Source organism: Mastomys coucha, unplaced genomic scaffold, assembly GCF_008632895.1.
Source record: "Mastomys coucha isolate ucsf_1 unplaced genomic scaffold, UCSF_Mcou_1 pScaffold15, whole genome shotgun sequence".
NCBI classification, from domain to species: domain Eukaryota; kingdom Metazoa; phylum Chordata; class Mammalia; order Rodentia; family Muridae; genus Mastomys; species Mastomys coucha.
In genome coordinates, this window is record NW_022196897.1 from 79,243,260 (window position 1) to 79,268,808 (window position 25,549).

The following is a 25,549-nucleotide window of genomic DNA, read 5'->3' on the forward strand; positions in this document are numbered from 1 at the left end:
CTCTCTCTCTCTCTCTCTCTCTCTCTCTCTCTCTCTCTCTCTCTCTCTCTCTCAAAGAATTGGAAAGTAGGGAAGCCTGGAGGGTCTACAGTAATCTGTAGGCTGCTGTGCATCCCTGAGTAAGTTCCCTAACTGCCCCGTGCTTTAGCAGTAACACAGGGCCTACACTGCATGTCTGCCTTGACTCTGAGGGAGGAAGGCAGCAAGGCAATGCCCTTCAGAAGGTGCTTAGCACAGAGCCACTGGCCAAGACTCACGAGGCTTGTGTGCCCAAGAGCAGTTGGCCACTGGAGTCAAGAGTGGTCCAGGCAAGATGTCCATCTGGGATGCTTGGAGCTCTCTGGGATACTTTGGCCAATCCCCACCACCACCATTCAGAACCTCAGTCTCACAATCTACAAAGGGAGAGTGGGGACTAGAGCCATTGCCTAGTCCCTAAAGGAGCTGACTTCTCACTGTAGCACTTTCTATAGCTCCCACATACTAACTCTAACCATCTCTAGACACCCGCCCCAAGGCCCTCCCGAATGGAAGCTCTTGGCACAGGTTTCTCAGTCCCCTCTGGCAGAAAGGCAGGGCCCCACTGACAGCCTGATGACACTGCTGAGTCCCACTGTCACTCTGAGTTCCAGCCCCAGAGAAAGTCTCTAGGGACTGAAACCATCTCCCTCCATTGTGCTGATGGGGACAATGATGTCCTGCGTTTAAGCACTAAACTCAGCCCCGGAAGTCTAGGAGTCCCAGGTCGCAGCTTGATTGCCTGTGGTGACTCAGGCTTGGACAGCATCACAACAGCAATTACTCCTTAAATGGGTGATTTCTCACTGTTGATGCAGCTAGGTGGCCTTTTTATTTTCTTTTCAGTTCGCATTCGCCAGGCAGGGGGAGGGGGACTCAGCTTGAAGGAAGAAACAAAAGGAAGACAAAGAAAATGCCATGGGGTGGGAAGAGGTCTAGGCAGCGAGAAGCTCGGGCTGCCCGATTTCTCGCCATCTGGGAGGCCACCCAGAGAGGGAAGGAGGAGGGGCGGGCCTGACAGCAGGTGTGTGGGACGGTGTCAGAGGTTGCTATTGGCTCCTGGCTCTTTCCTGAAGTTCTGATGGGCCTGTTGGGAGACGGGAGGGCAGCCGAGCCCACCTCCCTTTCAAGTGGCCCTCGTTTCCTTGTGTCTTCCTTTCAGGAGGTTTCCCTGTGCCTGGCACTGGGTTAGGCGAGAAGAATCAAGAATCTCATCTGGGAATGTAGCTGAGTTGGTTTGCTCATTATGCATGCCCGGGGTTCCATTCTCCCCGCCCCAATCTCACAAAGTGGGCGGAGTCAGATACACGTAATTCTGGCACTGGGGAGGTTGACAAAAAGAGAAGAAAAAGAAGAAAAGAGACAAAACAAAGAAACATATGGTCCTGGCTGTGGAGCCCAGAGCTAGCCCTGGGCACTAGAACGCAGCTGTTACATCTAGTTCAGGGCCTCTTGGGAGTGGCTGCCAGTTTGAGGTGTCTTGGGGGGCCTTGGCCACGGGGCTCAGGGGTCAGGAAGGCTCTTCAGAGAAAATAATATCCAATCTGGCGTAAAAAGAACGTGAACAAAAAAAATGATAATAAGGGCTGGTGAGATGGCTCAGCATGTAAGAGCACCGACTGCTCTAACGAAGGTCCTGAGTTCAAATCCCAGCAACCACAGGGTGGCTCACAACCATCTGTAATGAAATCTGACGCCCCTTCTGGTACCTCTGAAGACAGCTACAGTGTACTTACTTATAATAAATAAATCTTTTGGGCTGGAGCAAGCAGGGACTGAGCGAGCAGTGAATGGGGTTGACTAGAGTGAGTCCTAAAGTCAATTCCCAACAACCAGATAAAGGCTCACAACCATCTGTACAGCTACAGTGTGTACTCATATACATAAAATAAATAAATAAATCTTTAAAAATGAGAAATGCTAATTAAAGGTGGAGATGAGCTGGGCAGAGGACAGCAAGCATAGAGACAGAGGGAGGCACAGAGGGGTCCTGGCAATGACAAATGCTCTGTTCTCTCTCCCCAATCACAGTAGAAGGGGCTGTGTGTGTGCACGAGTGTGTGCATGAGTGTGTGTGTGTGTGTGTGTGGTGTGTGCATTCATCCCTTCATTTGTTTTACATGGCGCCATTTAACGTCTACCACACATTTTACCAAGCAAAATGGCAGATCTGTGATGGCCTGGACCCTGGGGCCACGATGTGCCGCTGTACAGGCTGTGCACTGAACCGCTCCATCTGCTTCAAGAGTAACAGCCTGTGGCCCTGCTCCATGCTGCCATTTATTACTAGTAATTACCCACTCTCTTTCTCTCTGTTTATATAACATGAAGAGAATAAGAGCTAATAATATGGCATATGAGACAGATCAGAGAGAAATGCACGTGTAAGGACTGGATAGGATAAAGCAGTTGAGGGGCCCGGTCTAATGTGATCTTCTGAGGTGTCCTGCCAGAGAGGGAGGAAAAGAACCAAAAGCAGGTGTAGGAAGAGCATTTGCCACAGAGGAAAGGGTATATGCAAAGGGCCTGGGGTGGAAGGTGAGTTTCCTGTTGTCCAGGTGCACAGGGGACACAGTGCCCACAGTGACAGATGAGAAGAGAGGCTGTAGCTCTCAGTTTCTGATCTGCTTTGCCTAGGCTCTGTGGGACAGCTGGGAGGCAGTGCTTAGAGCTAGGCATAAATTAGCATTGACCGAGGCCTGGGGAAGAGGAAATAGGAGTGGCCATTTAGAGAGGGATAGAAAATATGCAAGGGTTACTGCCAGTGGGAATGGGGGTACGACAACATCTTACTGTCAGGAGGGGAAAACACACTTAAACCTGCTTTACCATCAAGGAAATGAACAAGATTCTGACTGTGCTTCCATTAGAAGCTGAGCCAATAGGCTCAGATATGGGGAACGCCACTGCTTCTCATGACTCTGGGGAGACTTGGAAAAACTGGCTCCCTGCCTCAGCATCCCCATTCTCTCTTCAGTCTCTGTGAATGTAGGTGCCCTGCTCACAGCCAGGCCTGAAGTTCAGGCATCACAAGGTTCTGTGTGCAGGCTGGGGCTAAAAGCACATGTTAGCCATTAATGACCCCAGGGATGGTGCAGTTCACACGCCTGCTGGGCTGGTTGGCACACGCTATGCCCTTCACATAAAGCTATAAAGCCGTAACTTATTTATACCCAGAAACCAGATCGCTGCCTTCTGCCAGCTCTCCTGCATCCCTTCTCAAGCCCGGCAGAGAGACTCCCAGAATGCCCTGGTGCTGGAGCATAGTGGAGTGGAAGAAAGGCCAAACAATGTTGTCAAGGCAACTGATCACCTACTATGTGCCCTTCATGATCTTTCATTGAATTATCTAAATAATCCTGTGAAGGGGGAGAGAGAGACCAGAGTTCTATCTCTGTCATCAGTTCCCTCCACAGGGAAGTCATGTGCAGATTTCCAAAAGTCACACACCACCATGATGTTTGGCACAGTAGTGAGATCTCAGAGAATCCCAGAATCATGACACTGTTTTGCAAGAAGACAGAGGCCCCAGGAGGCCACAGTCAGCCAAGGCTACACAGTTCAGAGTTGGCAGTCTGAGGGCCTGAGGCTCTCAGTAAACATGAAGCCTCTCTGAGGGTTGGATCTCAAAGTTACCCAGTGTTTCGAAAGTCCTGCTGTGTCTGGGGCTCTGTGCTGAGGCCAAAAGAGCCACCATCTCAGTGGCTGTGGACTTAGGAGGACAGACAGGTGACAAAGGATTCTGTGACTCGCTGTGCGGCTGCTATGGTCAGGTGTACTCAGATCTGGAAGAGGCCAGTTCTTGGCAGGAAGGACATCTTTCTGGGTGAGGATGCTGCTGAGAACCCAGGCTGAGCGAAGGTCAGAAGGGGCAGACTGAAGCTCTCCTCTGTAGAGGCAATAAGATCTGTGGTGGTTGGAGATCTGCAGGATCTGTGGGTAGGGAGAGCAGCAGCTTTGCCACTCACAGATTTAAGGACTCAACTCTTTTGTGTATAAAGCTAACCTGGATCCCAGTTCTCCATCTAAGTGATGGATGAGTTTAAGATGTACTCATAAGATCTGTACCCTGAAGCCTCGTATAATACTGGGCTTTTTTTTTCTTTTTTCTTTTTTTCTCCTTCACTGTGATGGAGGGAGGTGGGTGGCTGGTGAGCTGAAGGCTGAGGGAAGGGAGTGCCTGTTTAGTCCTAGGGGTCCCTTGGGACTAGATTATCCACCAGGTCCCTTCTGAGGATGAAGGCTGTGCTAGCCCTACAGAGGGAGGAACACGGGTTGAGCAGCTTCACAGGTGCTCCTATAGATGGCCCAGCCAGGGGTTAGGCAGGCCTCTCTGGGATGCGCAGCTCCCAGCAGTTACATAAGGACGCTGGGCGCCGGAGAGACGCCTTTGTTGCTGCGATCCGCCTCGGCAGCGCCGAGTATTAATAAACCGATCGCCCGGAACGCAGGCGGGCGGGCGAGCTGCGGGACGATTGGGGCTGCAGCGCCGGGAGGGAGCGACACCCACGGCGTCCTCCACACAGGAGGAGAACGATTCTCCCTCCAAGCTTCCCCCAGCGCCCTTCCCTTTCCCGCCCACCTGCCTTCGCAGGTGGGTGCTAAGAACGCAAACAGTGATCCAGAACCCATCCGTGTGGGCTCCAGTCGCTTTGCTGGCCTTGGCCTTACCTGTAAAACAGCAGAAAAGCACCACAATGTTAATTAAAGTACCCCCCCATACTCCCCTCTGCCTCCTCCTGCCATTCCTGTCTGTTTTCCTTCTCCCCACTTCTTCCTTCCTTTCGTCCTCTCCCTTTCTGGTCTTCATAATCCCTCCCTAAACCTCTGCCCCCCCTTCTTCCCTCCTCCTTCTCCCACTTTTTTTCAGCCTCCTCCTGATCTGTCTCCTTCCCCATGCCTTCCTCCCTTTTCTCCTCTCCCTCCTCTTCTCCTCTGTGGTGCTGCGAATTGAAACTAAGATGCCACACTACAGCAAGGGCTGGACCACTGCGCTACATCCTCTTCCTCTCCGTTCCTCTCCCCTCCCCCTCCTTTTTTTCTCCTTTCCTGTCCTCTGTATACTGGAGAAACTTACTGGTTTATGCATGCTAGGCAAATACTGTACCACCTAGTTACCACCACCCCGAGGCCTTCAATTGTTAAAAGAGTGTTTTTGTTTATTTGTTTTGTTTGAGACAGGCTCTTGCCCAGGCTAGCCTCAAACTCAACACTTTTCTAACTCAGCCTCCTGAGCTGGGATTACTAGTCTGCATCTTGCCTAGAAAAAGAGTCAGTTTTAGTGAGCTGAGGTAGGAGCCTGATGCCTCCCCCAAGTCTGTTCAGGGCAGTCTGTGGAATCCCTTGGAAACTTGTGACAAGGTCACTGCCCTGGGAACCCCTGCCCACCCTGGTCAGCTTTGCTTGGAGTGGGGTGTGTGTACACATTTTTAAGACCCTCTCTCAATATATTCTGAGAACTACAGCTTGGTAAATCCATTTACAGTCATGAATGCAGGGCCTGGGAAAGATAGCCCTGGGTTTAAAGCCCTAGAAGCCATGTCGAAAACCCTGGTATGGTGACGTGTACATGTAATCCCAGCGCTAGAGAGGCAGAGACACTGAATATCTGGGGCTCACTGTCAACTATAGAGACCTAGTCTCAAAAGTGGGTAGCATTCCTGAGGATGACACTTGAACTTGTAGACATGTTCTACATGCATATGCACACATGTACACAGGCACATGTGTGTGCACACATACAGGCATACATACATGTTTTGAAAATTCTATTTGACAGATGTTTTCCTGAGACAACATGTGACTTCATTTAGTAAACATGGGTGACAGTTTGAAAGAGAGATCGGGACCCTAAGGGACACTGTCGATGGGAGGCATGACAATCTCTGCTGTGGTCACCAGGAGAACCAGAACCACTTTGGGCTAGACTGCCAGGGTTGCATCCTGATCTGTCTAATGCATGACTCATTGAGTCTTAGTTTCCTTATCTATAAACTGGGTAAACAATGAGGTCAGCCTTATAAGACTGATTAAGACCCCACTCAGACCAGCAAAGCTCCTAGTGTGGGGGTCAGAATGCCCTTCTTTGAGAGAATATGTAGTCTGCTGGATGTGGTACTCAAGGGGCCCAGCATCTTTTCGAGCAGGAGGCAATTAAAAGACTAGTTACAGCTTAAGATTGAGGCCCAGGGGCCAGGACATGGCCCTCAGTCCAGAGCTACTGTTGTGAGGGCATCTGGGGAGTTACCAAGCTGAGAAGCTAGAATCTGGTACTCTTTGCCTTCATTCCCACAGCAATTCTGTTCATACCAGGGTCAGCACTCGGAGAGCCTCTAGCCAGCCTGAGGCTCTCATCTGATTTGTAGGAAGGAGTGTCATCTGCCTCTCCAGGTAAACTATACACCCTTGAGCTTAGAACACTAGGCCCCTACCCTATCCCGACCTGATGGAGCATGTCTTTCTTGCTGGTAGCAGCATGCACCCACTGCCCCTACCCTTGCCTTCTGTAGCTCATTCATCATGAGATGAGTATCTTATGGAGAACTTGCTGTGAGTCAGGCCCTGGGTTAAGGACTCACACAAGCAGCTTCCTCAGTCCCTCAGGACCCTGGACATCACCACAGTCACTCTTCCTGTTGTACAGATGAGTGGACTCAGGCTAAGGGACTTGTCAAAGGCCACTAAGAGAGTTAGAAAGGTCCAGGGCCTTGCACTCCACCTGGTCCAGAAAGGATTTGCTGGGTCAGTCCTGTCGGTTCCTCAACCTTCCTGTCACTGCCGGGATGGATGGGTTTCCCAAGCTGCCCACCATTCTTTCTCTGAGAGGCCTGAGTTCCTCTGTCATCATGGTCCCCCACCCCCAACCCCCAATGGCTTCTTTCTCCAGGTAAGGAGCTGTGTGACATTTCTTGTTCCCACAGCATCCATGACCAAGTGTCGCAGTGGAGATGAGTCAGCTAGGGAGGGCAGCTATGGGGGTGTGAGTTGGGGATGGCTAGTTTGCAGGAGGAGAAGAGAGGGAGCAGGCAGCACCAGGGAGGGCAGCCTAGGAATTCCTGATCTTCCCCTCCTCCTCCTTCAGACCCCCAAAGCTGTGCTCAGCCTAGGGTTTCCCCAAAGGCCTTGGCTAGGCAGACTCAGAAAGAAGGGGCTGTGGAAGTCAGAGGAGCCAGGAAAGGAACCAGCTCAACTTATTCTACTGCTTGGGCCTCAGAGGTACCCGCCTGGCAGCTGTAACTCACCCTGGCTCATCAGTTGTCACCTCAGAACCACCCTTTACCGTGTCAGAATCATCTTTACCCTGCTCCCAGCAGCCGCAGCTACAGCACATTTCTCTGTATAGCTCCAAGCTAAAGGCTTATGACACACTGCACTGTCACAGCTAAAGTTTCCGAGACACCAAAGGGTCTGTCACTCTGTTTTACAGAGAAGGAATCAGAGGCCTGAGAAGTAGCGCTGCTGGCCCAGGGTCCCATAGCCAGGATTTAAACCTATGCCTGTCCAATTCTCCCAATCTGAACTACGACTGAACTCAGACAGTCCTGCCCTCCTCTAACATGTCCAGAGAGGTGCCATCGCTGAGACCTTTCTGCTCCAAAGATCATGTCCAGTGCTAGAAGCTTCCATTAGCCCTCTTCATTCCTCGCTAGCCCCGCTCTAACTGCATACACCTTCTTTTGAATTATCATCACTGTATATAATTATTATTATACTGTTGTGCGTATGAGGATACCCATGCCCTGGCACCCATGTTGGAGTCAAGAGAACAACTTTGTAAAGTCATCCTTCCTTCCACCCTTATGTAGGATCCAGGCATTGAACTCATTAGGGTTGAACAGCAAGCTCTTTACCCACTAACCCGCCTCTCCTGCCTACATCTGGCTTTATGTTTCATTTTTGAGATGGTGTCTCATGTAATACATATAGCCCAGGTGGGTCTTGAATTCCTTATGTAGCTGAGGATGTCCTTGAACTGTTGATCCTCCTGCCTGTTTCCAGAGTGCTGGGATCACAGGCATGCATGTGTCACCACAACCTACTCATGAAAGCACATTCTCTCCCTCAGGGACCAAAGTCCGGAAGTGAGTTGAGCGCCCCTCCCCCATCATTCACACCCACCTGCACATAGTGCTGCACAATTACCATACACTTGCACATACTCCCCCCCCTTCTAGGGCACAGAGGTGCTGCCTTTCCTGCGGAGGGAGCCCAGGACAGGACAGGTGGAATAGCAGCTGCAGGGTCTCCGTGGGAGTGACCCTCACTGGTTGGCTGCTCCCTACCTCTAAGGCTTTCAGTAGAACATTTTAGCACATTCAGAATCAAGCTTCCACAGGAACAATAGGAATGTGAGTTTCCAAGCGGCAAACCTTTTTAAGCAGTCACCTCACTAGCTTCTCACAAGCTCTAAGGAGCAGTGACGGCTGCGTGTCCATTTCCCTCCCATCTGCAACAGAGGGTCACCAGGACAGGGAGTTTGGAGAGGCCTTTACCATCCCAGTCCATGCAGGCTAAACATGCGTGTTGCTTCATGTTACTAGGTGCCTGACCAGGTAAGCTTGCTTGCTGCCAATGAAAAGATGAGGTAACCCAGAAACATGTTTGAACAAAGGACTCAGCACACATTTTCTCTTCCTCTGCCAGGAGCCTCTGGGAAGGACACCCCATGCTGTCTCCACTGATTGGTTGAAGAAAAACTCAAGGACTAAGTGGTGGTCTTAAGAGTGTTCTTAAACAAATGCACGTGGTTTTGGAGACTGTATGCACAGAGGTGGGCATACTGTGGGTGAGTGGATGGGGAGATGGATGGAGAGTCTCTTGTCTCTCAACACTGTTTTTCCAATTAGGAAGAGGCTCCTTGGCTGTAGTGAGAGGCCTGTGTCTAGCAGCATGCAAGCAGAAGCCAGAGAGAGGGGTGAGGTATACCAGAGGGGTCTGTACTTGGCAGTGTAGGTGTGGATACCCTCTGTGCCCTGTGTTCTTTCCGTCTCCCGGCCTATCAGCTGTGACTGTGAGCAGTTTCCCTTCTGTTTGAGATCATGGATACATATCTGTCCTCCCAACAGGGTGGGAGTCTTCTGAGAACAGAGATGCCCTCTGTCAACTCCAAGGCCCCCAGGACTCAGCACTTTACTTGACACACAGGGCCCATCTGGATACCTTCTGTGATGGTGTTTGTATATGCTTGGGAGTGGCACTACTAGGAAGTGTGGCCTTGTTGGAGTAGGTGTGTCACTGTGGGTGTGGGCTTAAGGCCTTCACCCTAGCTGCCTGGAAGCCAGTATTCTGCTAGTAGCTTTCAGATGAAGATATAGAATTCTCAGCTCCACCTGCATCATGCTTGCCTGGATGCTGCCATGTTCCAGCCTAGATGATAATGGACTGATCCTCTCTGATCCTGGAAGCCAGCCCCAGTTAAATATTATCCTTATAACTGTTGCCTGGATCATGGTTTCTGTTCACAGCAACCCTAACTAAGGCATCTTCTTTGCAAAGGACTATGGGGCTCTCACTTCCTGATAGACAGACATGGAAACCCCAGAACACATACCTAGAGCTTATAGGCTCTGTCTATACCGAGCACCACTGAAAGTGTAAGTCCTGACACTGGTGACTCTGTTTGGCTCCACTTGCTTGCTGCTAATGACAGTGAGACCACTACTTCTAACACAGCCTCTTCTCTGAGGAAACTTGAGTCATTACCATCAGGCCCTGCTTCTGGAATTCTGCCTTCAGGTCTTGGAACACTGGGAGGTCTCTCTAAGCTGGCAGGTGCTCAGGGATGACATTGTTCCAGTGACACAGCCCAGAGCCCTGCATGCCGATAGTGCAACAGGGAATCCACTATCCCTCCCATCTCTGTCCAGAGGTGAGACTCTGAACCAGGCCGAGATAAAGCTCTCTGTCAGGGACAGGTGGCTTGGATGTGCATTTCACTCCACACACCTCAAGGCAGGCCTGATCCAGAGCCACAGACGTGACTAGCTGGGTGATTCATTCATTACTGGTCATCACTAGCCAGGTGTTCAGCAAGAGCGGGTGGCACTGTGGGAAGGGAGTTTAGTTGCCTTGGTAATCAGGAGGCTAACAGCCAGGGAGAGCTGACTTGTTATGCACCAGGCACTGTTCTGTTTACTTCCTTGCAAAGGGCACAGCCCCTCCTGCCCAGCCCCAGCCACATGGAGCCGGCCTGGTACATTAGTACCTCACACATGGTCAGGCTTGGAAATCCCAGCAACAGCCACAAGGCACTTCCTGCTATAAGGTCATACCCCTTTGTAGGTACGATTTGGAGAAGTTAGGAAACTTGCTTGCCCAGGGCTAAGCTAAAAGACAGAGCCAGGATTTGAACTCAGGTATTCTAGTTCTGTAGCCTAAAGCAGAAAAGCAAAACTTAACTCAGGAGCCAGAGGCACATCTAGTTGGGTTGGGGTAAGGGGGCAGCTACTCTCCATCCCTGCCCCAGTTCTTTACCTTCAACCTTGCTTCTCCCCACCTTCCCTCCAATCAGCCCAGAAGACAAGATCCAGAGGTTTCTCTCAGCAGGAAGCAGGGCCCTGGGCAATCAACTGCTATAAAGGGTTTCCCAGAGAGTCCAGAGCCAGGCATGGGACAGGGGTTGTAGGTACCCATCTTTTTAGTTTGGGAGACTCCTGAAGACCACCCAGGACCCCTCAAGACTCACCTGGAGCCCTCTCTTGGTATGAGCTGTTTGCTTCCACCAACAAATACTCTGAAGCCACAGATAAGACCCAACTCTGCCACAAGCAGCACATAGCACAGCGACTGCGACTGCGGTAGAAGTCTCATCAGGTGAGAGTTCTTATCATTTGGGATTCACACCAAACTGGGGGAGACAAGGGTGGGCTGGGTGACAGAACACCCATTCTCCAATTATCTTCAGGCCTAGGCTAAGTATTAATGTCTCAAAGTTTTGTGAACTAGGACTAGTCCAGTTGGACTACTGGGAACGCTAAGATTTTATTCTTGAAAGTGTTTTAGCAAATGGTGAATTGTAAATTGTTATTAACCGTGTTGTTTCACACGTGGGGGACACTACCGGCCAAAGCAGGTGCCTTCCTTCCATCCTAGACACAGGCCTAGGCCTGAGAACGGGTGTTTTATAAACCCGTAGGGGTATGTTTGCAGTCCCGGGAAAGGGGCGCTGTCTTCAGAACTTCCCAGAAAGTCCTGGGTGGCGCAGCTGCAGGATGTGCCCGTCCGGGGATCCCCTAACCAAGCGTGGGTGCGCCCTCCGCAGGCGGCTCCCGGTAGGCCCTCCGTTGCAGCTCTGGGTCCCCCACAACCCCTCTGTGCCCGCCCCGGCCACCTCGGGGGCGAGGCAGCCCAGCGCGTGGGAGGGGACGGCGCGCCATTGGCTTGTGCGCGGCACTAGAGGAGGGACCAGTGCGGGCCGCCAGACTTGGGCGAGCCCGGCAGCGCCAGGAGTCCAGCTTGCCCTGCCCTGCCCTGCCTGCCCGCCCAGCGCGACGCCGCGATGTGAGACTCCCCGGGCCGGAGCGTCCGCAGGGCACGCCAGCTCCGCGAGCGCAGCAGCCCGCGCGCTAGGAACGTAAGTCCGCTGCCGGCAGCCGCTAGCCTCACACTTCGCCGCCGCTGCCACCGCGCCGGCCGCTGCCTGCGCAGCGCAGCCCGAGGACGCCGGGGGCCTTAGGGACCGCTGGGGGCGGCGAGCACCCTGCGCACCACAGCCTGGCGCCAGGGCAGCTTGGCACCTGAGGGGCGGCGGGCGCCCGAGACCCCCCGCTGAGCTCCTCGTGGCACCGTCCTCTGTCCTTTTTGTTTGTCCCCTTGCACTGACTCGGTTTCCCTTTCTCCCCCAGCTCTCTTTTCCGCCACCTCCTTCCCCAGGGGCTGCTTATTTCGCCCTCGGCCTCCTCCCGGGCTTCATCTCTTTGACTCGGAGCTCGAGAGAGAGCGGAGAGTAAAACAGTTTCTTTTATCTCGGGGTCTTTGCCTTCCGCGCTTGGTTCTCCGTCCCCTCCCCCTTTCTCGCCACCGCCCCCCCCTCCTCCCGCCTTTGTTCCTGGCCGGAGGATCGCGCGGTGTTAACTTGAGAGTTTCCGGGGCCTCGCCCCCACGGGTACGCGGGCGGAAAAGGTGGAGGGGTTCCCGCTGTCCACTGGTCTGGCCCGACCTTTTGTGTGGGTGCCGCGGGCTGAAGGAGTCGCGGACTCCAGCCTCACAAAGTGGGGGAGTGTCCTCGGCGCGGAGATGAAGATAGATCAGAGGGGGAAGGGGTAAAGCCGGTGACACTCCAGAGTCTCTGCTGGAGAAGAGCGGGCAGAAAAGTGGTTGGGCCTGACCCCCAGTCGGGGGTGGTGGCGTCAGGAGGGTAGTGCAGGTGGACCCGGGCGACTCTCTTCCAAACCGCGCGGACAGCTGTGAGGGGGAGCGCCATTGCCTGGCGCAGGATGAATTGGGGTCCCGTGTAGTGCGCAGAAAATACTCCGCGCACAATCCTCGGGGCACTGCGAGGCCAGCCGCTAGCTTCGGGTCCCCTTTCGCCGCCTTTTGGCATCCTGGATGGAAAGGGGTTCTCCTCCCGCCTGTGAGGTGGGGACAGGCCCAGGACCCACTCCCACTTTGACCCAAAGCCTTAAGCACACGTCCAAGGCCTCCTCGAAGTACCCCCACCACGGACTTCCTGTTTCATTTCTTTTAGACAAACTTTCTGGATGGGCCCTGTGGTGAGAGTATAGAAGTCCCTGGGTTGCAGGGACACCCACCCAGCAGTTTCTGCCGTCTGGGGTCTCCTGGAGAGAGGCTGCCACCTGCCGCTGGCAGGACTGTGGTGGGTTCCTGGAAGAATCAGGAGGAACAGCACCTGCCCCATAGTGGCAGCCTCTGGCTTAGTCCGAGGCAAAAAAAAAAAAAAAAAAAAAAAAAAATCCTGTTGGGAAGTCAGAATATTCTTCGGGTTTCTGTTGTCGCCTTCTTACAGACAGCGCGCTCTCCTAGAGTCCCCTCTGGCCTCAGTGTCCTAGGTGCCCTCTGCTTTAGCTTCTCTTCTTCAAGACTTCAAGTCTGGCTGCTTCCACTTGATGTTCTCGGCTTTGACCTTTCCGGGTCCAGGACTTGTGACAGCCCCCTCTGCTGGAGAGAGGTCAGAGGCTGCTGGCTAGGGGCAGGGTCTTCACGAATTATTCTTGGCTTTTCTGTATGTCCACTTACTGCTCCAAGTATCTGTGAGTGCTCCACAAAAGAGTGATGTCACACAGTCGGCCAACACGGGTCCCACAGGTCCCTGCACACCTGTGGAAGCTGTCAAGACTCTAGGTAGTGCTGTGGCTTAAGCAAGAAGAGGTAAATAAGTAATAAGTCAATTGGGCCATGTGCTGTGCCTTGGCCTTGTGTCAATACCCAGAAGGCTGAGGCAGGAAGAGTCTGAGTTACAGACCAGTCTGGACTATGTAGGAAGATCCCATCTCAGAAAGAAAGCCAGCTTTAAAGGAGTGGTTAGTGCTGCTTTTTGAGTCGTGCAGAATAGCGTGTGCAATAGCGGAGCTGGAGGCAGCACCGTGATGTTCCCGTGGGGTGGGGCGAGGTGAGGAAGAGATAGGAGGAACTGGTGAGACAGGACGGGAACTCCACATATCATAGGATCTGTAAGCCAGCATGCCACAGCCCCTCAGCCAGGAGGGGCAGCCACAGGGTGGCCATTTTGTTCTGAATCCAGGTGGGAAGGCCTCATCGCCAGGAGCATTCTCTGTGTCCCTCCCATAGCCACAGTAGACAGGGACAGGAAGACAGCTGCTCAGGCCTCGTGCCCTGGAAACCCCCTATCTCCCAAGACCCTCATGCTTCTTCACGCCTGCCTGGGTCAGTGTGCTGGTCGTGACCCAGAGTCACTTTGCTTTGGCCTCACCCCACTTCCTCCTGATACTACCCTCTTTGGGACACCCTGTTTGTGTGGGCATGGATTCCTGGAAGGGGTTCTGCTCTGAAAGTGCATTAGTAAAGGGGGAAACTGAGGCCAAGTATTTGAGTCTATTGTTCTAAACAGCAGCTCTGTTGATCACTGGCTGCAAAAACACAAACTATTCTGGATGTTTGTAGGCAACTTCTCTTCAGGGGGAAGTAAGTGTCATTATGCCCATTTAACAGATGGGAACTTTGAGGCCCAGAGAGGCAGGCCTCTCTTCCAATGCCATGCCTAGGATATGGGGGGCGGGGGATGTGAGCACGGATCTTTTGAGGAGTGACTTGCCCTGTTAACCACTCAGCCAGAGCCTGAGTATGAGGAGGGAAGTCTCAGCCTTGGACTCTGATCCCTGTCCAGGGGAAAGCAGGGCTTCAGACCAACTAGTCTGGAGACACTGGGTTAACATGAACCTTGTCCTCAAGGAAACCCCCAGTTGCCCCTTCTGTTTTGTTGAGCAGCAAGGGAGAGGCCTGGGGAGGAATAACAATAGTTGGGGAGGGAAACTGCTGCCTATTCTCAGGAGAGCCCTGGCCCCTTGGGAACTAGAAGCTAATGGATGACAGGGCCAGCTGCCCTTGAGGGCACTGACTCGGTCACCAGGCCCCAGGGAGGCTGGCCCACTCAGGGTTGAAAAGGACAGGAATTCTCCATGCTGTGCCTTGTCTTTTGCAGGCGACAGAAGGACAGGAAAGGCCTTGTCAGTCGCCTCTGAGAGGTTGCCCGAGAAGCTGGCCTTGGCTTGCCCAGGGCAGCAGCAGCCTCAGACCTCTGGGTGAAGCCAAGCCCCCCTCCCCGCAGGCAGGGGGTGTGGCTCCTAGACCTGAGCCCCACCCACCCTCTCTCACACAGCTACGATTGTTTATTTTTTGTCCCCTAAGCTCTGAAGATATAAGGGCTTTCTTCCTTCCCTCTGGAAGTCCGCCACCTTCCAAAGACAGAGAGGAAAGATGAGAAGAGAAAATCTCTACAAGGAAGCCGGGGGAGAGGCCAGAGGGGCTGCTGAGGCTTGGCAGGGCCTCATTGAAATGCAAATAAATGTGTTTGTATAGCTGGGGTCAGGGTTGCCTAGTCAGACCTGTGGAAGGTCCTCTAGAAGGCCCTGGAGACCACACTCACCGCCCACACAGAAAACTATCTTGACAGCAAACCCGGGCTCCTTATGCCTGTGACCTCAGCCGTCCTTCTTGAAGCACAGTGACTCAGGGCACCCTGACCTCTCAGTGCCAGGGCAAACCCTGTGACTCCAGATCCCAGACTCAGGATCTTGAAGGTTCGAGGAGCCTGCCGTGGACTCCATGGCTTTGTCACTGGGATGGGTCTGTGGCCACGGCTGCCACGCTAAGGGCTTGAAAGCATGTTTTTGTCATCTGCACCTTTTCACAGCGTCTTAGTGACAATCGAGCTGGTGAGAGATGGGTGGCAGAGAGGTGACAGCCCACCAGCACGGCTTTGTCCACCCAGGCAAGCATGCTATAGAATATTTCCATTCTCTGGGGACCGTAGCTCTGCTTGTCTGCCAGCAGGCCCTGCGCACAGTACCATCTCTTCCATTTCCCCTTTGTTTAGGCCTAGAAGATCTTCGAAGAGACCCATACAGTCCTACTGGCTGTGTCCCATGACCCTTGGCTTTGTGGGGGAAGTGTGGCCCCCATTTGCAGGGAATGTGGCTCTTCACAGGGCAGCAGGTCTGCCTGAGTTCAGGTCTGGAATTGCAAGCCTAAGGTGGGAATGTGGTACCTTCTGTTCTCCGTGACAACCTCAAGATGTGGGCCACTTTGCCACGGGGCCTTAGTGGTTGGTTCCTAGCAGGTTGCTAGACCTCCATCTTGTGCCAGATTAGTGATGTCCCCTAAAAGAGGCCTCAGATGATACAGGGTCTGCAACCCAGAGCCCCCTAAACTCTGAACTCTGACTGTAGCTGTCCTCACTTGAATCCAGCCCGGTTCATTTCCAGCTATTCTACACAGAGAGATAACAGAACAATGGGCTACCATTGGTGGCATTAGTTCCCAGAGCCCTGACCACAACGTAGGCCCCTGGACTCAAGAGAGCCAGACGGGGTATGGAGGTGAGGCTTCAGACACTGGGGACACACCAAGACTTTCAGGGGAGGGTGCTGTGGAAGACGGTTTGAAGCTCAGTTATGCTTGAGGGGAGGGGCATTCCAAGTTCCTAACCAGGTACTTGGTACTTGTGCACGGACAAGCACGCATGTTCATTCCCGCCACTCCCCCCTGCCTCCCACCCCCAGATCCTCCCTGGAGGCCCAGTGCTGGCTCAGCTTGCCTTGAACTGGAATTCCATCTCTGCCACACCCTCCAAGCCAGGGACTCCAGAATAAGTAAGTCGCTTGGGCCTTAGTGCTCTCGTCTGAAAAATGGAATGGAAATCTGGCTACTGTCACAGGCCATAATGTGGCCTTCAGGGGGTTCCCAGGCTGGATGTGCTGGCAGCTGGTTGCTGTCCCCACCTCAGGCAGGACGTGTGGGCAGCTAGCTCCCTCCTCACCAGGAGGAAGGTATTTGCAGCGGCTGCACCTGTGCCCACACTGGGGAGGAAGTGGCTCCCTGGTTGAGGGGTTGTGGCTGTTACTCAGGGGAAGTCACTAGAGCAGCTGTGGGTGTTCTCGGTCCCTTCTTCCCCTCCCCCTCCCAGGCCAGCCCTCCTGGGCACAGCCTCCCTGTCGGGATAGCTCTGCAGTCCACTGGTTTCTATGGCAACCAGGCTTCCTGGGAAGGATGAGGAAGTCCTCCAGGATCGGCATGGGAGGTGTGGGCCCCTGCCTCATCAGGTCTGCTGCCCAGGGCTGAATCTGACTAGGAGTTCATTAATACCACAGGACTTTTTGCTGTCCTTTGTGGAACACAGACCAGGAGCCCCGATCTTCAGCTGCACTCTATGGTGTATCACAGACTACCTGCGTAGCCTCAGTCTGGTTTCTTAGATGAGGACTTGGAAGTAATTTTCCTGAGGTCACAGAGAAGTGAAGAGAAAGAATTGAGTTTGCCTCCGAGTTTTCCTAATTATTAAGTGTGTGTTCCTCTGCCGAGCAGCGATGGCACACGCCTTTATTCCCAGCACTGCGGAGGCAGAGGCAGGCAGATCTCTGAGTTCAAGGGGAAACTTTGTCTCCAAAAAAGAGCGGGGTGGGGGGAGGTTTCTCATCTTCTGGCCTTGTACACCCAAGAACCCTCTTTTTCCTGTGTTTAGACACCCACTCCCCTGGAGCCTGCGGTACCCCAGGAAGGTACTACTGTCTTCTAAATATTATACTGATACTGGAGCTTCAGAAGATACTACTGGATTAAAGGCCCTGCCTCTTAGAGAGTGACCAAGTTGGAAGTCAGCCCTGTGTACATCCCTCTCTGCCCTGGGCCAATGTAGTTTATAGCAGATGCTGCCCCACGGGCCTTAAGTTCCTGTCTGTTCAGTGTGTGATAGGAGCAACAGCTTGCCTCTTCTCTCTCCCTGGCTGTCCCTGTAGACTGCAGTTAGGAAGGCCTGGGCTGTGAAGTCAGATGCCCTGAGGAGCACAGACCCTCTGCTCTTCTTCTGTTGGGTCAGTCTTTGGAATTAGGGAGTGGGAAGTGAGGAAACATAGGCTATAGATGTCTAAGGATAAACACAAGAGACCAGTCGAGCCCTGGGGAGGAGGGCAGGGTAGAACTAGCCTGCAGAGAGCAGGGAGGACTTACCCATTCGGATGAGTGCTCAGAGTGACGAATGCCACTCTTAGAAGGATGGAGGGTTGCTGGGGATGTTCACAAGGACTCTGACAGGAAAAGGAGGCAGGACATGGTCTTGCAGGCCCCTATTTCATCTCCACAGTCACCGTGGGGGATGTGGAAGCCCTCAGGGCAGCATGCAGGAAACCAAGCAGGCCTTAGTGGAAGGGGCCTTTTCCACTCCTGATCGGGGTGAGGAAGGAAAGGTCATTGGGGAGGAGAACAGAGCCTGACCAGAGCAAGGCTCATGGCTGGAGGGTACCCGCCTACATTCATTCACTGGCACTTCTGCATCTTCTGTACCCTTTTTCACAGAGGGAAACTGAGGCTGGGGGTGCCCCAGTGGTTCTCTTAAAGCATGCACCTCCTAAGTGGGTGGAGATTCAATGCCAGCATGTTGCCAGCCTTCCCAGGAATGGAGTGGAGGAGGTGCCTGAAATCCTTGGCAAATAGCTTTGGTAGGGAAGAGTCCAGGAGGAGAGGCCAAAAGGCCCTGTGTGTGTGTGTGTGTGTGTGTTAGTTAGTGGGTGAGTCACGGAGCAGAGGAAAACTGCCCCTACCTGAGACGCTTCCATCTCAATGTGGAGGGACACAATATAACTAGCCTTGCACGGGGTACTGAGGTCTGGGGTCGTGGTCCCGTGTGGTGGGGAAAGGGCTAATGAGATCATTCCCTTGGTCCTCTCTGTCAAAGCCACTGTGGCCTAGTGTAGCAGAAGTGCTCAGGAGAGTGGCGGCATCCTGTCTAATAACTGCCATCTTCACTGGACACTGTCCAAGATGGGACGCTGACCACTGAGTTGAGGAATACAACGTGCTTCTCAGTGTTCTGGGAGTTAGCCCCTCCTTTCTCCCCTGTGTTAGAGGAAAGACTGAGGTACAGAGGTAAGCAGATGGCTTACAGGCCCACTTAAACCACTGGAGGTCCCAGATGTGAGTCCAGGCAGCAAAGTGTGCAGCCCTCCAGATGTGGCCTAGCAGTCACTTTCTGAATTCGTCTTTGTCCTGGGGTCTTGATTATCCTTAGACCAGCTTGGGGTGGGGTTGGGTCTAGGTGCGGTGGGGGTCTGGTCCCATATTCCCGATGAGAACACTAAGAGAGGTAATGTGCTCTGACTACTGGTGACACCAGCGGAGCTCTGGTGTCTCACTGTCCATGCTTGGCTGTCTTCTGTGCAGGTGCCTCTCTTCATACTCTGACCATATTTAGGTCTTAGAAAGTTGGAGCTAAAGTCTTATTTCACAGATAAGGAAACTGAGACTCGGATTAGTGAGGTGACTCACTCAAGGGGCACAGCAGGATTGAATCCAGTGACTTGTCACATCTGACTTCATGAGAAAGTTTAAGAATCCCCAAAAGACTAGGGCCCACAGCAAGCATTGTCAGGAGTGAGAAGGAACTTGTGTGTTGTGGAAGGCGCGTGCCCCGGCTGTTTGCTTTGTCCATACACTTTAGCAGGCCCACTCTGGGCCATTTACCTCAGAGGCCTGCAAATGTGCGATCCCACCAAAACCACACAAATCACAGGTAGAAATAACCGAATGTCCCGGTTCCATATGAGTGTCACACAGAACACTGATGCACAGTAGAAAGGAACGGACGGCTGGGGCATTGGGGCCTAGGCGAGCTGGGAAAGGTATCCCATTGAGTGGGAGATGCTGCGCGGGCAAACATTCATATACTTTATGATTTTGTTTCTGCTACATTTGAGGACAGTCCAGACGGAGCTGGAGTGACAGAGCTCAGACCTGTGACTGCTGGAAGTGGGAGATCAGGGCACATCTGGAATAGCACACCGCAGTCTGGACACGTGACCTCACTGTGTCCTGTCCTGGCTGGCGGTGGCCATGGCATGAATTATCGGCACGGTCATTTCTGTGTGGATTAAAATGAGGGGTGTGAGGGGACATGGGAAGTGTTTGGCCAGATGATTGATAACTCTATCCTATAGGAGGGTTGGCCAGGCTGAGCTCTGCATCCTGTCAGAAGAAAGTGGTGGCCTGGGTTAGGGATTTGGGCCCCACTTGGAACAGTGTGGCTTAAAGGTCATCCCTGCTTCTCCTTAGTGGTGGATACTGAGGATGATGTCTTTATGGGGCATGAGCAGCCTTTGTCCTCCCATCCTGTCTCCAGCACCCCCATCAGGTACAGGAAGGAAAACAGCCACTCATTTCACACATGAAGAGTAAGGCTGTGGTGTCAGGACCTGAGGCCCAGGTCTTGCTCACTCTTCGGCCCCAGTGGTGACTGGGTCTGTGGTGTTGTCATTTTGAACCAAACCCCCAGGACTTCTTCTATGTACACCCCCCCCCCATCCCCAGCATCCACACCAACTGTGCCTTTCTGCTGTTGTATATGTTGGGATGGTCTATTTCATTTCAAGACACTGGAGGTTTGAGAAGGAACCTGGGAAATCTGGGGCCATTCCCTGGGGTTGGGAGACATTTGCTCAGGGACATGGCTCTGGGTAACAAGTGGAAGGAGGAACTTCTAAGCTGTGCCTTGGAATGAGTTTGCCCGGAGGTGCTGGGGGTGAAAATGAGATGCTGGGGTATAGAGGGCTCTTGGCACTGGCCAGGTGAACAGGTTGGTGAGGCATGCACAGGCTGGGATGCTGTTCCCCTGTTCAGCGAGACTCTGGACACTCTTGTTGAGCTCTCCCCACCTGTGGAGTGGTCTTCATTTACTCCCGTCCTTCAGGGCCTTGTGATGCAGAGACTGGAGCTGACTGGGCTCAGTAGAGCCTCACTTTGTTCCCCTCTACTCCCTGTCTTCTTTTCCTAGGTTGTAAGGCCTGAACACAGGAGAGGAATCCTCGTCTCAGACTCCAGTGCCCATCTCAGCATCTGCTCACTGCCCATCTCAGTACGTGTCCAGGACTGGCCTGTGGTATTGTTGTGGGTGGCATGACTCGTGGCTGTGGAAGATGGGGGGGCGGGCGGATGTAGGCTGGGGTAGAGGCTGTGGATGCTGATGGCGGGGAGTGGTTTTCATCCTGGCAGTGTGGCCACCACTATTTTAAAGCCTCATTTTCTGGGGTAATGTCTCCTTCCCTCATGGCTAACCCTCTCCTTCTCTAGGTCCTGGGTGGTGATAGCTGTTTAGGAGGTAGAAGGACCCGCAGGCCAACTTGCGGGCAGTGTGGATTATCTGGGCAGGTAGCCTAAGACTATAGAGGCTCACTCTGGACTTGGGCAGGGTCCTTACCTCTCTGAAGTCCCCTTTGTCTCCATGACCCAGAAATCTTTGTTAGTGAGACCCATCCTGGTCCAAAGGCCTTTTCTATAGCCCATATTGCTACCCCAGGGCTGACTGTAAGGCCTTGTCTGACCCAGTCACCTGGGCTGTGTCATGTCTACAGAGGCAAGGGCTGGAAGCATCCTCCTCAACCCATTTTACAGGAGAGGAAACTGAGGCAGCCACAGCACCATCTTTTCTTAGGCCTTGGGTAGGGCCTGGCCACATCCTCACCCTACATTGGGACCTGGGGTCTGGAAGTCCAGCAGGAACGATGGCTGAGGCCACTGTCTCCCCATGTCCCTCAGCAGAAGAAAAAATGGCAGCCAAACAGCCTCCTCCGCTCATGAAGAAGCACAGCCAGACAGATCTTGTGAGCCGCCTGAAGACCAGAAAGATCCTGGGAGTGGGCGGGGAGGACGATGACGGCGAAGTGCACCGGTCGAAGGTGGGCTCTGCTAGGAAGAAGAGGAAGCCTATGACTTCCCTGTGCTTCTAGGACCCCCTGCAGTGTTGGGGGGATGCTATGTCTAGTGGTAGAAGTTTGGGGACAAGAACCCACTGCTTCTTGGGGTGCAGACACAGACTGTCTTCTAGCCCTTCTGGTTATTTGTGTGGTTATTGACCCACTGTACAGATGAGGAAGTTAAGACTCACTCAGAGGGGCTAAGTAACTTCCTCAAGGTTATGTCAGTGATCCACAGAACCAGGCTTTCAGCCTCTGGTGGGCAGACCCTGAATTTCTTTCCTTACCACCTCTTCTCAGTTCTCGTTTGGGTGCCAAGGGAGGCGGGAGAGGTTGAGCTTGCACTGGGGAAACATCTGTGTCAGTCAGGGATGCTCCGATGGCCCCCAGGTGTATGCAGGAGCTGGGAGGAAGGTGGGCGTGTGGGATGCCGAAGGTGTCATCCCTGATGCCTCTGACTTGTGTGTCCACAGATCAGCCAGGTTTTGGGCAACGAGATAAAGTTTGCTGTGCGGGAGCCTCTGGGGCTCAGGTGAGCCGCGGGTCTCGTTTTGATAGTTTTGTGTCCTGGGTCTGTGCAAGGTCCTACATTACTGGGCCTTGCTCTGCGTTACATCCACACCACTCATTGCTTCCTCAAACAACCCTGGCTGTTTGGGCTACACGGGATGCCCTCCTCCTCCGGGGGTCTGGGTTGACAGTAGGGGTCAGGGTGAATGTGGCTATAACTGTCCTCTTGGAACCTCCCCCAGGGTCTGGCAGTTTCTCTCTGCTATGCTGTTCTCCAGTGTGGCCATCATGGTGAGTGCTGTGTGTCCCCGCACAGTAGGTCCTGTGCTTGCCAGCTGGTGGCACCTCAGACTTGGAGGGAGGGAGATGATTGGGTGCGGCCCTTTGCTTTCCCCCCAACTGCTCCTCCATGACATCGCTAGCTGCTCCTGTCTCCACACTGAGGCTCATCCTTCAGGGTCTTGGCTAGCTCCCCAGCTGACATCCTGCCCACTACTGGTGTGCTGCACCCCAAAGCAACCAGCACACATGCTCTGGGCCCTGGGAACCTCAGCATCAGATGCTATCCTATGTCCCTAGCATTTGTCTCGGCTCATAGCTGACCCTGGGTTCCTCTGCTGCCCACAGGCCCTTGCCCTCCCTGACCAGCTCTATGATGCAGTTTTTGATGGAGCTGAGGTCACAAGCAAGACCCCCATCCGCCTCTACGGTGGTGCCCTCCTTAGTGAGTATTGCCATGCCAACAGTGGGAGAGTGGGGAGGCCCAGCTGGCCTCAGGCCTACTCCTGGGGATCCTGGGAGAGCCTCCTTTCTTCCTTCAGTAGGCTGGTTGCCTGGGCTTGCTTCATTTGGGGCTGTGCTGCCACCTCTTGGCCGTTGTTAGAATGCATGTAGTTGGTTCCCTGCCCTGGCAATGACAGGGGCTGGAGGCCCTTGCCCAATTGTGTAGATAAAGATACCAAGTCTTTCGGGGAGATGACTGCCTGGCCTGTGATGGATAGGGCTTTAGAAACAATGTGAGCTGCCTCGGGGGTGGGGTAGGAGGTGGGGGATGGGGGTGGGAAAGCTGGATCTGCAGAGCTGAGGACCAGAAGAGGCGCTGTCTGATCTGAGAAGTAGGTATTGTGGAATAAGAGTAGCTTCAGACTCCTGGGCTAGGGGTCAGACTGCCCCTGTGCTTGATCCCAACAGGCATCTCCCTTATCATGTGGAACGCACTCTACACAGCCGAGAAGGTCATCATCCGCTGGACTCTGCTCACTGAGGCCTGCTACTTCGGGGTGCAGTCCCTGGGTGAGTGGTGTAGGGTGGGAAGGCTGTCAGGGTGCGGAGGAAGGGGGCAGAGCACTGGGTGCTCCTGCAACATAGACCAATGTCCTGAATTCACAGCCCAGCCCCTCCCTCCCATAGGTGTACTCTCCCAGCCCACCCACTGACACTCAGGCGGAGCACTTCTAGGCACCTGCCACTTGGGGGCAGCAGACTTGGGATGCTGTCAGCTGGCCTAGGCCGCTGTTAAGCTTCTGGAGGTCAGCCAGCCATTCCACCCCCACAGGGATGGTGGAGGGTGTTCAGCATAGCGTCATGATGGGAGAGACTCAAGCATGTGTCTGCTCCTGACCTCTGGCTCCCCCAACTTCCTTCACAGTGGTCACTGCCACGCTTGCTGAGACGGGCCTCATGTCTCTGGGGACCGTGCTGCTCCTGGCCAGCCGCCTCCTCTTTGTTATTGTCAGCATCTACTACTATTACCAAGTCGGCCGGAAACCCAAGAAAGTGTAGCAGGCTAGGACCTGCCTGGGCCTGGACCTGAGCCAGAGCGACTGGGGACTACACTGTCCATGGGTCCCAGGCAGGCCTGCAGGCAGACAGGCAGGCAGGGTGCACGCACCTTCCTTCCCTCCCAGGCACTCCATGGAGTCCTCTTGGATCTTCTGGGATTCTAGGAATGACAAACCAGGCTGTGGCCTCTGCACCCCACCCCTCACCCCGTACAGGGACAGCTTCTTGCCCTGTGTTTCTCGGCCTCTAGACTCTAACAGGCACAGTCTAGAGTGGAGTTTTGGGGTCTGGGCTGAGTCAAGGTTAGTTCCTCTACCAGGAAGCCCTTTCTAGGAGAGTGTGCCAGCCCTAGCAGCAGCTCTCAGCTTCTCCCCATCTAGAAACCCTATGTGTGAGTCCCTTATTATCACACACACACACACACACACACACACACACACACACACACTGCTTCTAGAGACCCAGTTGAGGTCATCTAGCAAGGAGAGTGACTGCCTCCCTTGGGCCAATGTCTCCATCTCCAGCCTGCACATCTGACCCTCTCTTTGGCCTGCTCTAGGGTATTCTGATTCTCTGGCTGGCCCCCTGCACCCCAGAGCCCCAGAGCCCCTTCCCAACAGGCCAGGGTTAGACAATATACCACAGGCCTGACAGTCCCTGGCACCTGGCTGTCCATAGGCTCCTAGTGCATGAGGAATTCTAAGGAGAGGCACAGTGGGGACATTTCCTTGACATGGCCTCTAAGGCCTGCATGGCTACACCTGGCATAGTGCCTCCTCCCAATCCCCTCCTGAGGCTGCCCCGAGGCCTACGCGTTAAAGCCAACAGCCCCTCACACGCCAACAACGGAAAGAGATTGAGTTGAGTCTGTCATCCCTTAGCAGCCCGAAAGTGGGCCTCTAGAGCTGAAGACGTGGCCCTGGTGCCACCAGCCTGTGTGGCCCCTCCCCTTGGTCCTAGCTCCCAGCACCTTCTTACCCTTCATCAGCAAGCACACTAAGAGATTTGGCCTGAGGCTTCTCCCTTCTGCAAGGGGGTGGCTCCCTGTGCCAGAGGAATCTTTCTCTAGGGCATCTGGGCTCACAGCCTCCCTGGGCTCCGTTGTTCCTGATGCCAAGTGCCCCGTGACAATGGCCTGTACCTAGTGGGGGGACTCAGGGAAGTTTCAGTGGGAGACATGCTCAGCCGTGGCCAGGGCTGCTTCTGTAATGGAGGTCTGGCAGAGTGGTGAGTCCCTGAGTGTTCAGGAAGGGCCTATTGTGTATCTCTGCCTCTTGTCACTGGCTTTGTGTTAGTCCCTCAGTCCCACCTCTGGACTCAGAGCACAGGCCCAGCCACTGCCAGCTCTTAGTACAGTCCCAGCTGCCGTAGACCAGGTGACATTTGTTGACTGTTCTCAGAGGTGGTGAGAATTTATCCTCTTAAATCCTCTACGAATGCAGATACAGTCCCAAGGGAGGTAGTCGTAGAAATGGAAGATGCCAGCCATGCGCAGCCTGCGGGGACATCTGCCAGGCTTCCCTTCAGCACCAGGAGATGGCAGAGCCTGCCCTGGGGGTGGTGCCCAGGTCATCCTGGTTAAACTTCAGTGATACTTTTAGATGGGGTGGGGTCAAGGCCAGACTAAGGCTGGCATATGTGGCCTAGGAGACACCTGCTTGGAAGGAGGCAGCGATGGAGATAGAGCCCCACCCTGAATCTGAACTCAGGGTGCCCTGACTGTCCCCCCTTCACCGCTCCTTCTGTCGTGCTTCTGCCTGGCCCCCAAGACCGCCTCTGTCATGGTCACTATTTATTCTTGGTCCCTTTTTCTTTTTGTAAGAAACAGTCACAAAAACAAAACAAAACAAAACAATGAGAAACTA

At 53.7% G+C, this 25,549-nt stretch overlaps 1 protein-coding gene and 1 pseudogene across 3 annotated transcripts; both read left to right on the plus strand.

The window, feature by feature from the left end:
- The first annotated feature begins 11,370 nt into the window (after nt 1-11,370).
- Tp53i11 (tumor protein p53 inducible protein 11) lies at nt 11,371-25,546 on the plus strand. Of its 3 annotated transcripts, none has more exons than XM_031371098.1 (8): nt 11,371-11,590; nt 20,474-20,554; nt 21,091-21,374; nt 21,866-21,924; nt 22,145-22,193; nt 22,530-22,626; nt 23,094-23,195; nt 23,551-25,546. In XM_031371098.1, exons 3-8 carry the CDS (start codon nt 21,201-21,203, stop codon nt 23,682-23,684), a joined length of 615 nt encoding a protein of 204 aa, XP_031226958.1. In that variant the 5' UTR covers nt 11,371-11,590; nt 20,474-20,554; nt 21,091-21,200; the 3' UTR covers nt 23,685-25,546. The 3 variants fall into 3 exon arrangements, with proteins under 3 accessions (XP_031226958.1, XP_031226961.1, XP_031226960.1); XM_031371101.1 differs by having other exon boundaries at nt 11,381-11,590; nt 21,235-21,374; XM_031371100.1 differs by having other exon boundaries at nt 11,381-11,590; nt 21,238-21,374.
- Nucleotides 15,376-17,554, plus strand: LOC116091736 (annotated as a pseudogene).
- Nucleotides 25,547-25,549: the final 3 nt, after the last annotated feature.